Raw genomic sequence first — 16,720 nt, 5'->3', positions numbered from 1 at the left:
GAATTCAAGCCGATTAGCATTTGTAAAGTAGCTGCGAGTTCCGTGAATAAATTGTTCTGGATGATCTATATTACAGACCAAGGCGCTAGAGAAAATGACAAGGTCTGGTAGCGGTGACCTGCTAACTAATCAAATATATGCTGATGTTCATTGAAGAATTCGAGTAGATTACAAGGTTTAATCTCTCAATGAAACTAATAGGAACCACGAATAACTGAAAGAAGAACTGAGTAACGATAGATACTCAAGGGACCAAACCAAAAGAATATATGCCCAACTATAAAGAATAGCTTACAACAAATCTACGAATAAAGGATTTTCTATCTCAGCAAAAGAATGATTCAATCCACAAAAGAATCACGACCCCAACTCCTCCTCGAATGGACAAATGTTAACCACCCCCCGCCCCAGTACGGTCATCAGATCCTATGAAAATCCCAATTAATATACAAAACACGGCTAAGAGAAAGGGCGAGTGTGTGAAAGAATGTAACCTGTTATCTTCCTGTTAAGAGTACAGAATGTGAAGCAATTCTCTCAGTCAGTGCCCTGGGATTCCAGCATTTGGGAGATTCGACAGTTTTTGTGAACCCTCATCATCAGCACCATCTCCAAATAGATGCAACGGACCCCTTGGCTTCGATGGGGAAACAATGTATAATGTCAATTTTTGGCCTCGATTAAAACCCTCAAGAGCTCCCAAAGTCGACTTTGTGATCTGATTCGACCCTCTTTCTGTACCTAGAGGGCAAAACAAATGAAAGAATACAACAATTGACAGGCACAAAGAATCAAGTGGCTGATGATGATCTCGAATCTTCCGTCTTATTTGTATGGCACATACAGTCAGGGCATGGGAAGGTATAAATTGAATCACTAGGTCTCTTGAGCTCATATCCCTTGGAATCGCTGTGCGATCGCATGCTCAGCATCTGACGCTTGAAATTTTTCCATCTGCAGCAAATTGGGGAGAGAGTGATCAGAGTGAAACTTTTTGCTGCACGTGATTTTCATTTCCAGTAGTCTCCCCTAACAAAATTAACCTGAACAATGGCATACCAAGTAAAGGCGTATAAAATTCTCCTACAGGCAATAATTCCTAAACGGTAACAGAGAAACAGGAGATAAGTTTTAGTCCATATAGGGAATTCTATAGGATAGACCAAGAGTTCTTTTTCAGACAGCGTCTGTGCTAGAATTTTCGTGGTTCAACGTGGATATTTAGAAAGAAACAATCCCCATCCCCATAGGTAATAATTGTGTGATCATGCCCATAAGAAATTTCATTCCTGGTGAGATCATTGTTGAATAAAGTAACCACCTAAAAAGCTTCTCTTTTTTTATAAGTCAGTTTGCATCTCAGCTACTGTACGCCATACTGGAACTGTGACAAGGGAAAGCAGTTTGCTGGAGCATACAACATACCCAACATTGGGATTATCGAAGATCAAAGCCAGCTTCCGCTTATCAGGCCTGATTGTCTTAGAGTGTCCTCCATAAAAATACCTCCTGTGACCCATCAAAAAGTGCGGAAAGTTTCCACCTTGGGTTGTCACAAACACCTCACTGTGGAGACAGACCGTGTAGTCTATTGCAGCCATCCTCGAAGAGAAGTTCTAGAAGCAATATTAGAGCCAAAAAAATTAATAGTACTGAACCTCAGCAGATTAAAAAAAAGAAAAAAAAAAGGTCAAGGTGCCTGCTGAAGAAACTGTATTCTTTCTTGTTCCTTTTCATTCCTTTTGGAATAGATGAAATACTTCTACCTCAGATATGGAACCACAAAAGGAAACAACCCAGTATAACCAATATTTACACCAAAAATCATATTACTAACAATAGAAACCGGCCAATTTATGCAGTAATAACATGGGCAAAAATATAAAGTAAGACAAGTGCAGGCCTAGTTTCAATCGGAGACGAGCGAACTGTAGATAGTTTCTTTCCTACCTTAAATGGGGCTATCTCCTCTTCTGATGCAAGCATCTCTTTGGTTTTTAGTTGAGGAAACATTTCTAGCAACGGGGCCATTGTCTTCTCGGCATTGTATATTTGTCCAGATGCTAAATAAATAGACGTACTTTTGTCAAAGCCCATCCCTCTGAGCATCAAACCAACCTTGAAATATGGCAAATGGAGACATGAAATTAGACACATGTTAGACGTAAACAAAGGATGCATAGAACTTAGCTGGCCGCTCTATAGCTCCATGCGACCCCATACTAACTCATATTTGATATAAGCTGTAGTATCCAGTACTTAAAATTTAAGGTTGGAAAAAAGTTTACATAAGGTGAAGAAAGGAAGGCAAGGGAAGCATCTTATGATGGTTGATAATATGATTTAAGGTACTCTTGACTATTGGTTGAATAGATCTCTACTTATCCTTCCACTCATCCACTCTCCTCCTCAAACTACTTCCTGGTTTAACTCTCAGGCTGTGAACATTCCTAGTTGCATCAAACATAACTTGCATCTGAAAAAACGAGCAAATAACGACATTCCTATCAATGCACCAGAAGCCAGTCGTGCCCAGAAAGCACCAGAAAGTTTACATGCTCTCTGTCTCATATGACAACACTTTCAGTCCAATCACATCAATCAGAAACACCAAAGATGAGTGGCTTTATCACAAATGCAAGCAACCCAGTAGAGTTCTATCAGTCTTTATCAGGTTTTAAGATGATAAAGACATGCGTATTGCAGCATATTGCATGCGTATTGCAGCATTCACATGGAAGCAGAGATATATAGGCCATAATTTTTACCTCTAAAGGAGTGAGAGGACACTTCCCATTTATCCTGATAGATCCAGGTTGTATGACTCGACCTGGTTTAGTAAATTTCCCTCTCCAACCTTTCTCTCTTGCCGCAATCATATCTATCCTCTCTTGCTCTCCACCATCAAATACACAACAAGAGAAAGCAACCATATCCTGTAATTTGCAAACATCTTGTAGGATTTAACAATGAATAATAATTTGCAAGTTTATGCTAATTATAAAAACAAAAGGGAAAAAAAACTAACCTCCTCGAAACGGAGATGAACAGATACATATTTCCCGCCATTTTTAGCACTATGTTCCTTCATCCTGGCTACCAAAGTTTCTCCTAAACTTAAAATAGGACTTGAGAATCTCAACGCTTTATAATTTGCAAGGCACCTGAGCCGTTGAACTCCTGGAGGAGCATCAAATGACAATCGATTTGCAAAGGGAGATATTCGTATAACCCTGTTTGTGAACATTTGAATTAGGAATTCATATTGTTTCTCCAAATAATTGTGAGTAATGACACCATGCTGTGCTCAACATCACAGGCCCTCTGACGTTCTGAGTTGTAAAATATCCAAAATTAATTACCCATGACGTCCTTACAAGGTATATTAACCTCCATCTACATAATTAAGCAAATCAATTTGAATCAAAACTGACACAGATTCTCATCATCTTAAATGAACACACCACGAGATCAAATCAATTCCTAAATCTCTAGATAATTAAGTGATGAAAAATTGAGCAAGCAACAATTTTAGCTCGAATTGATAATCCACCAAAAGAATACCCAAGGTTCTCAAGTCAAGATTTTATTAGGGAAATGAAGGGCCAGCTAAATCCTTCTTCCTGTAATTTCCATGTCTATCATGTCTCTAGCCTTCTAATTCCAATTCCCAAAAAAGAACCAGTTCCTAAATTTATCTTCATCAGACTGCCCAATCATGATGAGTCTCAAATAACAGTTTCCCCAGATAATTACATAATTATGTGCTTCTTATTATTGCTTTACGCAGAAAACACAAAAGAAACAGCACTATTAAACAGTGAATTTGGAAAGAAAATAGACCACGTCACCACTTACTTCTCTTCAAGCAACTTGGGGAGGATCACATCCCCGTAGTAACGAATGGGAGACCATGCTTTCACTCTAAAGTTGTAAACATTGCTCATGTTGCTGTCAAATCGCTCCATTATATACCCAGGAATCTTATCAACTATCCGAACATCATTTTGCAAGGTATCAATGAAATAATCTTCATCATAGATGTCACTGAATTTGCTGCAAAAAAGTAACTCTAATAGTCAAACACTTTGAAGTCAGCTGTGGGAGACTCCACAGATTAACCAAACATTCTTTTCCCATTCTCAGTCAATTCAATCTTCTACATTATCGATCTAGAAGAAAGGAACCTTAAAAATACTTCATATGTTTTATGCTATGACAAAATAAGCCCAACAGCGGATTCCCCACAGATACCAGAATTACATATTAGAATTCTTTGTGAAATATATATGAGGCTGACACATTGAGACATCATCAAATACATTTCACAAGGAGTTACGCACATTGCATAAACAGTTGGCTGAAAAATCACATAAAAACTTTTATAATGTCAGTTAAATTAGGTATCACTACGCATTTCCAAACAAAGATGAATTCTATTCTATTTAACATATTTAAGAAGCGTAGCATGACTACTTCAGATATTCTGAATACTATCTTCTGGGAATGCCACACCAAGTGTTCAGCACATTCTTATGTTTCAGATTTCAACATCAAAGAAAGATTAGAAATGGAAATCCAGATCTATTCATTTGAAGAAAAGGGCAATTATTAATCAAAATACCATGCATAACAACTTAGCATTCGTATGAACTAAAACATGCAAGGTGAAAATAAGCATGGACAAACCTAGGATCTCTCCAGATACTATGAAAATGGAAATTGGGGATTACAAGAGTTGCATTGAGATAGCCTGCCACAGCAACTGCATTGCATATCTAGGAAGTAATACGATTATATAGACAATTTCATTCAGTCAGTTTCATCAGTGGGTATCGATTACTTAAATGAATAAACAGTATAAACTAAATGAAGAAGTGAGAGGATAGATGAATCCAACCGAAGTTCTCTGCTGATTCAAGCCACCATTTGCCTCAACATATATATAACCATTTGACTCGGGGAGCCCTATATTATGAAATTATGATAATAATCAATATGAATGGTCGAATGATAAATGATGTCACTGGCATATAACTGACATATAAAGAAGAGATCAATTATGATCCACATATAGATACGCTTACAAGCATAACTAGGATACATAGCAATATACAGTAATAAAGAGCAACAGAGAAAGGCAGTTCAAAAGATAATAAGGCTGGAAACAGAAAGAGGATTGGAAAAACTGGCTGAACTTAAGGTATTTTCATTAGTGACACCAATTAGCAACACTCAATGTACTTGACTATTTGCTAGTAATAACAACGGAAGTCCCACAACTGATTTATTAAAGGGGCCAGGAAAAACTTTCAGTAAGAAGGTCAAAAACCTACTTCGATCAATTTTCACGAGTAATATTTTCTGATCAACATTCTGATGACCAACAATTTCAGAAAGGATCTGCCGTTGCCATTGACAATGCCAGAAAAATATAAAATGATTAAACTATGACAGAATACCAGTCACCGACAAACTAAAAATTAGGTAAAACTAAATGGAGCATCATCATAAACTACATAAAATGAATACAGAAATAAAGCTATTACCTCCAGTGGAATCACCAATACAGGCCTTCCACTCACCACCTTTATAGGAGTGTTTCCATATAGTCGATATCTGAAATAAATTTGAAACTCTTACTTTCAGTATGAGAAGTTTCCTCAGTAGAAAACAATGAAGCACGGATACCATCATGACCAAGAATCATTAAAGCAAAAACCAAGTTATTCACAGGACAAAGTAAAGTACATAAATAAAAGAAATACTCCTGAACAGCCTACTTTGAAAATGAATGACAGTTCGCAAGGATCATCTCACACCATCACTCTTAAGAAACTATCCTCTTTAAGACCACGTATGAAAGGTTCTTTTCCTTTATTTTCGATTCAAATGTTTTTAAAACCACCTAATTGTTTTTGTTCTTTACTTGTTTGACATGTCCACTTGTATATACGCAGTTCTCATTTTCTTTTTCCCTTTTGTTTGGTCTGAACACATCACATCAATCACCTCAACAATGTAATTATTTCCTAAGGATTATTTTTGTGCTGCTAATTATAGATACAAGAAGCAATTAGACTTCCAATAGTGGCATGAGATCTACCCTTGATATGTGTCTAAATAACTAAGAAAAACCTAAAAGTTCCTCCACCAATCTACGAATGCCGCTCACATCTACCAAAAGACCTGCCCAACAGTCATCCATCCATAAAACATAGAATGACCTGAGCTGAAAAGAATTTTCCAATACTGATAAATCCTCACTCTCCCTACTCAAGATCTAGTAGATATATGTTCAAGCCCTTCTATTTCCAGAGTTTCCTTTAACCACTCAAGCTTCATCACTCTCAGCCTCATCTCTTATTGACAGCAGTAGAAAGCATGAATATGCGTATTAAATAGGGCATACACAGGATAAGAAATAAAGTAGTCAAAACTAATCCTTGTTGAAAAAGCAGAAGTAATTAAAGAATGGGGGATTAAATTGAAGAGCCAGCTAGAACGCATAGCCTCGGGGATTTGATCTGAATATAAGCTTAATGGGCATCGGTGTGCTCCACTGACAAAATGAGAGTTCGGACATTAGCACCAATAGGTAAAAGAGAGCAGCAGAGAGCGTCAAGTTTCAATCTTGATGCCCAAATAGCCATAATAGAGCTGCCTTTGAAATCGTGCAACAATGACCGGCTGCCTTATCAACTAACGAAATGAGAACTAACTACTGCATGCAGCTGCAGAAAATTATCTCATCGTCCAACTGTGGAGTAGAATTTTTGTGTCACAACCACAACAAGTGCAAGAGACAAAGGCACCATCTTCACCAAGAACTGAGAGATCCACTCCACCCACATCCAACAATCCATATAGTCAAATCAATTCAACCAGTAAAATGAAGGACAAGTTCACCAGATCATTCCCACTTCCAGATTCTGCATCAGAACGTTTCACCGACAACTAAAGCTAGGCCCACAACATAAGATGAAAGTACTTAATGAGAGGAGGAGTAAGTTGATTCGGGAGACAGACTGACCGCATCAGCAGAGGAATTATCGGCGTCCATCTCGGGCTTGAGCTTCTGGTAGAGCTGGGGGCTGCGGTAGAGGGACCCGGGAGCGGGGCGGTGTAAGAGTGAGATGGGGGGGACGACGTCGAACTTGACAGTGCCCATGTAGAGAAGCATGACGGAGATGTAGACGAGGGGGAAGAAGAGGAAGACGCCCTGGCGACGGAGGAGGAGGGAGATGAAGAGCCAGGCGAAGCGCTGGGGGAGGGTCCGGCCGGGCTGGGGGGGAGGGAACCGGCCGAAGCTGGCTGCCTTGGAGCGGCTGTGGCGGTAGCGCGGGGAGCGGAGTGGGGAGGGAGGCGGGGAGGGGGTGGAGCGTCCGCTGCTGGGCAGCCTACTGTATGCGTGCATTGGATTGGATCTTCAATTGCTCTTCCTCCCTTCTTTCCCACATTCATTCAAACACGTGAACGACATCACACACAAGACCCGAGCTTTCTACCTCTCCCCCTCTCTCTCTACTGCGTTTCTTGATTGCTCCTCTCTGGGTCTTGTCCCCCTTGTCCCTCTCCCTCTCTCTCTCTCTCTCTCTCTCTCTTCCGGTTGGCTATGGAGAAGAGAGGGAGGGAGAGCTGAGTGGGATGGGAGTTTGTGCTAGCTGAGGAGGAAGGAAGGAAGGAGATGGGTTCTGATGCAGAGGAGAGAGGAAGGAGGAAAGGAGGGCACGTGGGGGTGGTGTGAGCTGAGGAGGAAGCAAAGGTGGTCTGTCTGTTGCCAGTTTGGAATTCCAGTGAGAGAGAGTGGACACGACACAGACACAGACACAGCACAAAGGGAAAGAACAAGCAGGAGATGATGATGATGACGATGATGATGATGATGATGATGATGATGAAAGAAGGTAAAGAATTTTCGTTTTCCTTGATGTGCAAGTTCCTCCTCGTCGCCTACCTCATTGCTTTAATTAGGGAAAATGACAGTATTGGTCCTAAAACTTTGCCCTTTTTTGACATTAAGTCCTAAAATTTTCAAAACGAAAAATGAAGTCCTAAAGGTTTGAGAAAAGGGTCAGCAATGGTCCTACAAGTTTGGGAAAAGGGGCAGAATTGGTCCTATCCGTCAACCCCAGTTAACGGCCCACCCACGTGGCGTTAACACCGTCCGTTTTGGCGATGTGGCCGTTAGTTTGCTGACATGGCTCATTGGACCGACCGGAAACACCCGAAAGACCGGATCCCGAACCGAAAGCACAAGAAGGAAACCCGGAACCCGACCCAAAAGCACGGGAACCCACCCGGATCCCGAGCAAGACCCGAATTCCCTCCCCCACTGATGGACGCTGGAAAAGCCAACCCTAGTTCCCTTACCCCTGATGGATGGAAGCAAAACTGTGGGTTGATGATCGACCTCCACCCATTCGGAAAAGGAAGTAATCTCGAAAGCTGGGTGGAAGCAAAACCTGCTCGTGAACTCTCCTCTCCGACTCTCCTGTACTTCTTCCCCGAAAGCTGGCCTCTCCTGATCCTGTACTCGGTGAAGGAAGAAGAAGACCCTTTGTTGCTCCAGCAAGCTTCGGCAAGTGGAGTGATTGCACCAGGAATGATATTAGGTATGACCAAAAAGAAAGAAAAGAAATGATACAAAAATGTTTGTATGTAAGTATGTAAAATCAGCAAGTTAGTCGTTGACTAACTTCGAAGTCGAATTTCGAAGTCGAATTTCGATGCCCACCGCAAGTTAGTCGTTGACTATAGATAGTTGAGTACAGATAATTGCTGTTGAAGATACACTTATAAATACACTTATAGAATCCGACCCAATTGGGCAACTTGCAAATTATTTGTCTCCCACTCTCCACTGTTAGCATTTTCTGTTGTCTTCGTAGTGAGTTCCCATAACATAATCATTGAAAGGGGTAAAAGTTGCTCCTTTTTGTAATTAAGCAGCTTCCACAACAATGTTTTGGGGTTGAGCATCATTCAACCATTTATGATCCCATTTGTTCAATATCTTAATCTAAACAATGATTTTTTTTTAGTTCCAGTATTAAAATAAAACAACTCTGTTTAGTTTGTTTAATTACCAAGACGGGTCTGATTTCCATTAGTTCGGTCAGACGGTCAATCTTCGTATATCTCCCAACTGTCGAGACTTACCCACCATTGGCCCCAAACCATGTGCCTGCAATTGTTTATTTGCTAGTCAACCGTTTCAGCCCCTTTAAACTAATCTGCTGATCTGATTCTTATTCCAATTTCGACTGTCCTTTCATAATCAATTAAAAATACTAATCCCATATTATGGTATCATAATAGTTGAAAATGGAAAAAAAAGTACACACTTATGCCAAGGTGTGTTTCAAAGTACCCGATTGACCCCGAGAACAGATCAGCAGGCTAATCCTAACCAGCTGATTTTCTAACTTTGTTGGGGTTCGGTCCAGTTTGTCATTGTCCAGCTTCTAATGTAGTATTCTTGTTCCAAGTTGTATCTTCAGCTTCCGGCCCACAAGCTCTTCAGTTCCACTAGAGGAGGAGCTTTTTGAGCAAGCTGTTCGCAGTATTGATAATTTACAAGGTTTCATTTACAAGGTAGTGTCCATTTACTGATGAATTTTTACAAAAGATTATCAATATTGTCAATATTCATTACATGCTTGTTCTGTTACATTGGTATTGTAGGATGGATAACATGAAGTATCATGGATACATACTTGAAATACACCATGGCGGTTCCTTTAATGAAGAAGGAGGGGAAATTTTGTATAGTGGGGGTGAGATAATGCGTTGGGATATAGACCCAGACAAAGTATCCATTACTCATATGGTGAAAGAATTGGAAAATATGGGGTATAAAGGTAATGTAGAGGTGGTGTTGTGTAGGGTCCATGGGAAGGGGTTAAAAGAAGGATTGTTTGAGGTGTACAAGGATAGTTCTGTCATTCAACTCATAGGGCAGCTATTGGAGCATAAATATTGTCAACTGTATGTGAAGCACAAAATCGACCCCAAATCATTTCAGCAACCTACGGCGACTACTGAGGGAGGTGATGAAGAGACTGCATCTGGTAGGTTACGAAGGGAAGGAGTTGATGCTATTGTAGATCCAGGTACAGAAGAAAGTGAAGAGGATAGTAGTAGTGGGAGTGAGAGTGATATTGCTTATAGGGATGTAGCTGCAGATCTAAGCGAAGAAGATGATCCTGAGCTCGAAGACATCAGATGCCAAGTTGAAGTTGCGAAGAAGAAGAGAGCTGAGAAGTTAAAGAGTTTGCGGCTACAGAAGGATCTAGATACTATCATAAGGGAAGCAAGACAAGATAAGCAGTACAACAAGGGCAAGGGCAAAGAGAAAGGGTGCGCTATTGTTGCCATTGATGCAGCAACTGAAGGATACATAACCGATTATCCATCTTCTAATGAGGCCTGCAGTATTAACTCTGGTGAATCAAGTTATGAGTTTGGGGATGATGAAGACACATTGAGAGAACCCAGAAGTTACTTCAGGAAGTCGGGTACATTCCCTCAATATGAACCGACTTGTGAGTTGCCAACTTTTACTGTAGGGCAACTGTTTGAAGATGGAAAACAATTTAAGGATGCAATTTGTTTGGCTGCTGTGAAGACCCAAAGGAACATATACTTCAAAAAAAATTGCAAAGAATATATAAGAGTGAGGTGTAAAGAGACGAGTTGCCCTTGGCAGATAGTTGCTAAATTCATGAAGAATCTTGGTGCTTACCAGGTGAGGAAATTTTTTGACAATCACACCTGCAATATAACTTACAAGAATAGTAGAGTTAATAGCAGTTGGTTGGCTAAACATTACATGGGCACAATCCGATCACTTCCATCCATCAAGCTAAATGAATTCAAAAAGCTAGTCAAGGAGCAGCTAGGTGTTGAGGTATCCAGATCCCAGTGTAGGAGGGCAAAGGAGAAGGTCTATGATTTGGTGGTTGGCGATAGTAAAGGAGAGTATGCATTGATGTAGTTTTATGCTGATGAATTGAAGAGAGCAAATGGGAATTCATCTGTCTGTATGATGGTTCAAAGGGCAATACCAGCTGAACCGCCTATCTTTGATAGGTTTTATGTGTGTTTTGATGCTTTGAAGACAGGATTTGTAAAGGGGTGTAGGCAAATAATTGGTGTTGATGGATGTTTCCTGAAGACAGTGGTTAAGGGTCAACTGTTAACTGCCATTGGTAGGGATGGAAACAATCAAATGTTTCCCATTGCTTGGGCCGTAGTTCAAGTTGAGAGTAGAGATACATGGTTATGGTTTTTGAGGCAACTTAAGGAGGATTTATGCATAACTGATGGCTTGGGTTGGTCAATCATATCTGACCAACAAAAGGTAATATAACTAATATTCATAACGATAGCCGAGTATATTTTAATTGCTTACAAATTTTCTTGTTTTTTTACATAGGGGTTAGTACAAGCAGTAACTGAGTTGTTCCCTCATGTAGAGCATAGAATGTGTGCAAGACACATCTATGCTAATTGGGGAGGAAGTCACAAGGGGCCAAAGATACAAAGGCAATTTTGGAACATTACCAAATCAACCACTGAAGTCGATTTCAAGGAAAATATGGAAATGCTTCGTAAAATGTCCCCCCAAGCATATGAGGACTTGTTGGAAAGACCAAATCCCAAGCACTGGTGTAAGGCTTTCTTTAATCCCATGGTTAAATGTGACATTGTTGATAATAATCTTTGTGAAGCCTTTAATGGGAGAATACTTGAAGCAAGGTGTAAATCTATTTATTCGATGTTAGAGGACATTAGGAAGTTGGTGATGCAAAGGATCCCGACTCAGAGAGCAAACTGTGAGAAGTGGACGAATGATTTTGGTCCTAGGATTGAAAAAAAATTGCAATCAAGTTTGAAATTCAGTAGATATTGTCACGTTACCTGGAATGGTGAAAATGGTTATGAAATCGAGGCGTGGGGCACTAGGTATGTGGTTGACATCAGGAATAAATCATGCGATTGTAGGGCATGGCAGCTTTCTGGAATTCCTTGTTGTCATGCTGTATGTGCCTTGTTAGATAGGGGTTTAGTGCCAAGTGATTTTGTTCATAACTTCTATAAGAAGGAGATGTTTTTAGAAGCTTATGGCAAGGTGATGGAGCCTGTGAGGGATCCAAAGTTTTGGGAGAGAACTGCTAGTTTCACGGGGCGCAACGGAAGCGAAAAAGGAATAGAAATTCAAAATTTCCTACCCGTGAAACTAATTCCAAGACCTATTAGAAGAATAAGAGTAAATAAAAGCGTACCTGGAATATTTCAATTTGTCGACCGAGCGTCCCACGCGTGACGCCTCTACCGGTATCCACACCGACTTTGTCGACGAGTTTTCGAGATCGGCGATGCTAGCGGCCAACACTCGAAAGAAACACCGATGCAACACCCGAAATTTTAAGACTAATGGGGTTAATTCAAATTGAACAATTCAACTTGAATTTCCCCACATTAATGCACGTACACACATATGTATGTATATGCTTATGCATACATATATATCACATATATATGTATATATATAGCACACGTATATCTCTGTACATTTACATGCACACATATATATAAGCATAAGGGGGGAGACTTTCAAGTCTCTTTACCGATGTGGGACAAGAGGAATTAAGAATTCCAAATTGCCATGTATCCTCACATGGATCGTGCATCAATTATGTCTATTTAATCTAATAAATCGAGTCTAATTAATCGACAAATTTAATCTCATTAAATATCCGATTAATCGGTCGCACCATAAATTATCTAATCTCTATTAGACAATTTTATTATTTCAAAATATCTCGTCAATTTAGTCGTAGTGTGTGACCCTGTAGGTTCCCAATTACGTTGATAATAATATCGAAATCTCTATTTCAATATTATAAACAGTGAGCGGCATCTAGCAATGCATCACTGTTACTCAAGTAATCGGAAAGTCAATTTCTCGACGAACCTTGTGACCTATATTACCGTGTAATATAATCCATTGTCCTCTATATCTCTATTAAGCCCAAGGCATGGTCGATGACATCCTTGTATGGCTCAATATCTCTCTTTCTTGGTTTACCAGGTAAGTCTATCAGAACAAATGAGCTCGATATCGTTATATCGACTCATTTGGATATGCATACACTTTTAGACTTAACCACCAAGTGGCCGTGAGATATCGCTCCCGTTTCGTAGGAGGGACAAATTCTATCTCGGTCACTCACATTCCTCTCCATGCTCTGTGATATACCCAATAACTGTCTTTATAACCAGCCTGTTACGGTGGCGTTTGACAGTATCAAAGTATATGACATTACATGTAGGAATCCATGGTGACCTCAAGTCAAAGGACCATTACACTATAGTCACTTTGAGATATGCTAATGACAGTCACGTAACAACCCATGTAGCAATCTCATGGCGGATCAGTCCAATACACATTACTCTTAATGTATACATGTGGTGTGATTTGATATCTCCATATCCATGACCTATGAGATTTGGTCATCAATCAACACTCACACTAGTCTAACCGTATTACCGTTGTCCTAATTAACGATAATACTTTGACTATGGACATTTAGGAATAATGTTCAGTAATTATAGGATCTCACAATCAAGTCACACTTGATGCCTATTGAACCTACTATTCCAAGGACATTATTGTGTAAAATCATATTTAGCGCAATCTACACAATGACAGATATGCCTCGTTTTATAATGAAATAGATATCATATTACAAAAATGATTATAGATTGCCTCTAGGGCATACACCAATTCCCAACAATCTCCCACTTGCACTAGAGCCAATCTGGCACATGTCTTATGCCAATAGATCTAGTGTGAGCCTCGTGCTTGCGCTGCACAAGAGGCTTCGTAAGTGGATCTGCGAGATTCTCATCTGTTGGTATTCTGCATATCTTCACATCTCCTCTGTCGATGATCTCGCGAATGAGATGGAAGCGCCTGAGTATATGTTTGGATCGCTGGTGAGACCTGGGTTCCTTAGTTTGCGCAATGGCTCCATTGTTGTCACAATAGAGATCCACTGGGTCTGCGATGCTAGGAACCACAACAAGTTCTGTCACGAACTTCTTGATCCAAATGGCCTCTTTTGCAGCGTTAGAGGCAGCAATATACTCGGCCTCTGTGGTAGAATCGGCTACTGTCTCCTGTTTGGAACTCTTCCAACTCACAGCACCTTCATTCAGGCAGAACACATACCCCGACTGCGATCTACTGTCGTCCTTATCGGTCTGGAAGCTAGCATCGGTGTAACCTCTTACAACGAGCTCTTCTTCGCCTCCATATACCAAAAACATCTCCTTAGTCCTTCGTAAGTACTTAAGGATGTTCTTTACTGCAATCTAGTGTCTTTCACCTGGATCTGATTGGTATCGACTCATCATACTCAAAGCATATGAGACATCTGATCGAGTGCATAACATAGCATACATGATGGATCCAATAGCTGACGCATATGGAATCCTATTCATGCGGTCCCTCTCCTCTCGAGTAGAAGGACTCTGAGCCTTCGAAAGGTTTATGCCATGTAACATAGGCAGCGACCCTTTCTTAGAATCCTGCATGCTAAAGCGCCGAAGCACTTTATCTATGTATGCACTCTGACTTAAGCCAAGCAGTCTCCTGGATCTATCTCTATAGATCCTGATACCTAGCACGTAGGTAGCTTCGCCTAAGTCCTTCATAGAGAAACACCTTCCCAACCAAGTCTTCACAGACTGTAAGGAAGGAATGTCATTCCCGATTAGAAGTATGTCGTCTACATACAACACCAGGAAGATTACTATGCTCCCACTAACCTTCTTGTAAACACAGGGTTCATTTTCATTCTTGATGAAACCAAACTCTTTGATTGCATCATCAAAACGAAGATTCCAGCTCCTAGAAGCTTGCTTCAGCCCATAAATAGACCGTTGTAACTTACAAACTTTTCTGGCACTATGTGGATCGACAAAACCCTCAGGTTGTGTCATATACACATCCTCGAGGAGCTTCCCGTTCAGGAAAGCAGTTTTGACATCCATTTGCCAGATCTCATAATCATTATAAGCTGCAATTGCAAGCAAGATCCTTATAGATTTAAGCATAGCCACCGGGGAAAAAGTTTCGTCATAGTCAACACCATGAACTTGTCTGAAACCTTTTGCCACAAGTCGGCCCTTAAAGGTAATCACATTACCGTCCATATCAGTCTTCTTCTTGAAGACCCACTTACACCCAATGGGTTTTGCCCCTTCAGGTGGATCAACCAAAGCCCATACTTGGTTAGTGTACATGGACTCCATCTCAGATCTCATGGCCTCCAGCCATTTCTCAGAGTCAGGGCCTATTACGGCTTCCGCATAGGTTGTAGGCTCATCATTATCTATGAGCAATACGTCATTGTCTTGAGTCACGAGAAATCCATATCTCTCGGGCTCATGACGTATCCTACTAGACCTACGAGGCTCCTGTGTCACCTGTGTAGAAGATTGTGCCACAACAACTTGTGGTACTTGTTCTGCAATATCGCCCGTCGATTAGTCAATGTCATTTTGTGGTAGAACTTTCCCAAGTTCTAATTTCCTCCCACTAGTTCCTTTGGAGAGAAACTCTTTCTCAAGGAATACCGCAGTTCGAGCGACAAACACTTTGCCCTCGATGGGATTATAGAAATAGTATCCTCGAGTTTCCTTAGGATACCCCACAAAGTAACATTTGTCCGATTTAGGGCCAAGCTTATCCGAAGACAATCTCTTCACATAAGCTTCGCAACCCCATATTTTTAGAAAAAACATCTTGGGACGCTTCCCATACCACATCTCATATGGTGTCCTTTCAACTGATTTTGACGGAGCATTGTTTAATATGAGAGCAGCTGTCTGTAGAGCATATCCCCAGAAGGAGTCAGGTAAGTTTGCATGACTCATCAAAGATCGAATCATATCTAATAAAGTTCGATTTCTCCTCTCAGCTACACCATTCCACTGTGGTGTTCCAGGTGGAGTCAGTTGAGATAAAATCCCACACTGTTTAAGATAGTCAGCAAACTCATAGCTCAAATATTCACCTCCTCGATCTGATCGAAGAACTTTAATGCTCTTACCCAACTGATTCTCCACTTCATTCTTAAATTCTTTGAACTTTTCAAAGGATTCAGATTTGTGTTTCATCAAATACACATATCCAAATCTACTGAAATCATCAGTAAATGTAATGAAGTAGAGATACCCACCTCTAGCAGGCTTGTTCACTGGTCCACATACATCAGTATGTATGAGAGCCAGATGATCACTAGCTCGCTCACCTTTTCCGGTAAAAGGGGCCTTAGTCATTTTCCCCATTAAGCAAGGTTCGCATGTCTCGATCGATTCTAAATCAAACGAGTCCAGTAATCCATCCTTATGGAGTCTAGAGATGCGATTCTCGCTAATATGGCCTAAACGACAATGCCAGAGGTAAGTCGGGTTCGAATCATTAGATTTGAGCCGTTTGGTTTCCACATTTTAAATAGGCGTATCTAGATCAAGAACATACAGACCATTACTTAAATGTGCACTGCCATAATATACATCATTCATGTACATAGAACAACACTTGTTCTTGATAGTGAAACAAAATCCCTTCTTGTCCAAACAAGAAACAGATATTATGTTTCTACTAATAGCAGGTACATAATAACAGTCGTTAAGATCTAAT

At 40.4% G+C, this 16,720-nt stretch overlaps 2 protein-coding genes across 2 annotated transcripts; one reads left to right on the top strand and one right to left on the bottom strand.

Annotated features, from left to right (window-relative positions):
• Positions 1 to 108: 108 nt before the first annotated feature.
• On the bottom strand, positions 109 to 8,611 carry LOC116212488 (protein ESMERALDA 1). The gene is made up of 10 exons (XM_031547120.1): positions 7,034 to 8,611; positions 5,550 to 5,619; positions 4,901 to 4,968; positions 4,690 to 4,778; positions 3,859 to 4,056; positions 3,029 to 3,233; positions 2,769 to 2,936; positions 1,951 to 2,118; positions 1,426 to 1,616; positions 109 to 954 (listed from the first exon to the last, which is right to left on the bottom strand). Exons 1-10 carry the CDS (start codon positions 7,415 to 7,417, stop codon positions 792 to 794), a joined length of 1,704 nt encoding a protein of 567 aa, XP_031402980.1. The 5' UTR covers positions 7,418 to 8,611; the 3' UTR covers positions 109 to 791.
• An 875-nt stretch (positions 8,612 to 9,486) lies between these two features.
• LOC116211924 lies at positions 9,487 to 11,450 on the top strand. Its single transcript, XM_031546462.1, has 2 exons — positions 9,487 to 9,597; positions 9,688 to 11,450. Exon 2 carries the CDS (start codon positions 9,689 to 9,691, stop codon positions 10,997 to 10,999), a length of 1,311 nt encoding a protein of 436 aa, XP_031402322.1. The 5' UTR covers positions 9,487 to 9,597; position 9,688; the 3' UTR covers positions 11,000 to 11,450.
• Positions 11,451 to 16,720: the final 5,270 nt, after the last annotated feature.

Source organism: Punica granatum, chromosome 6, assembly GCF_007655135.1.
Source record: "Punica granatum isolate Tunisia-2019 chromosome 6, ASM765513v2, whole genome shotgun sequence".
Taxonomy (NCBI): Eukaryota; Viridiplantae; Streptophyta; class Magnoliopsida; order Myrtales; family Lythraceae; genus Punica; species Punica granatum.
Note: the sequence above shows the minus strand (reverse complement) of the source record. Positions and strands in the feature narration are given on the sequence as shown.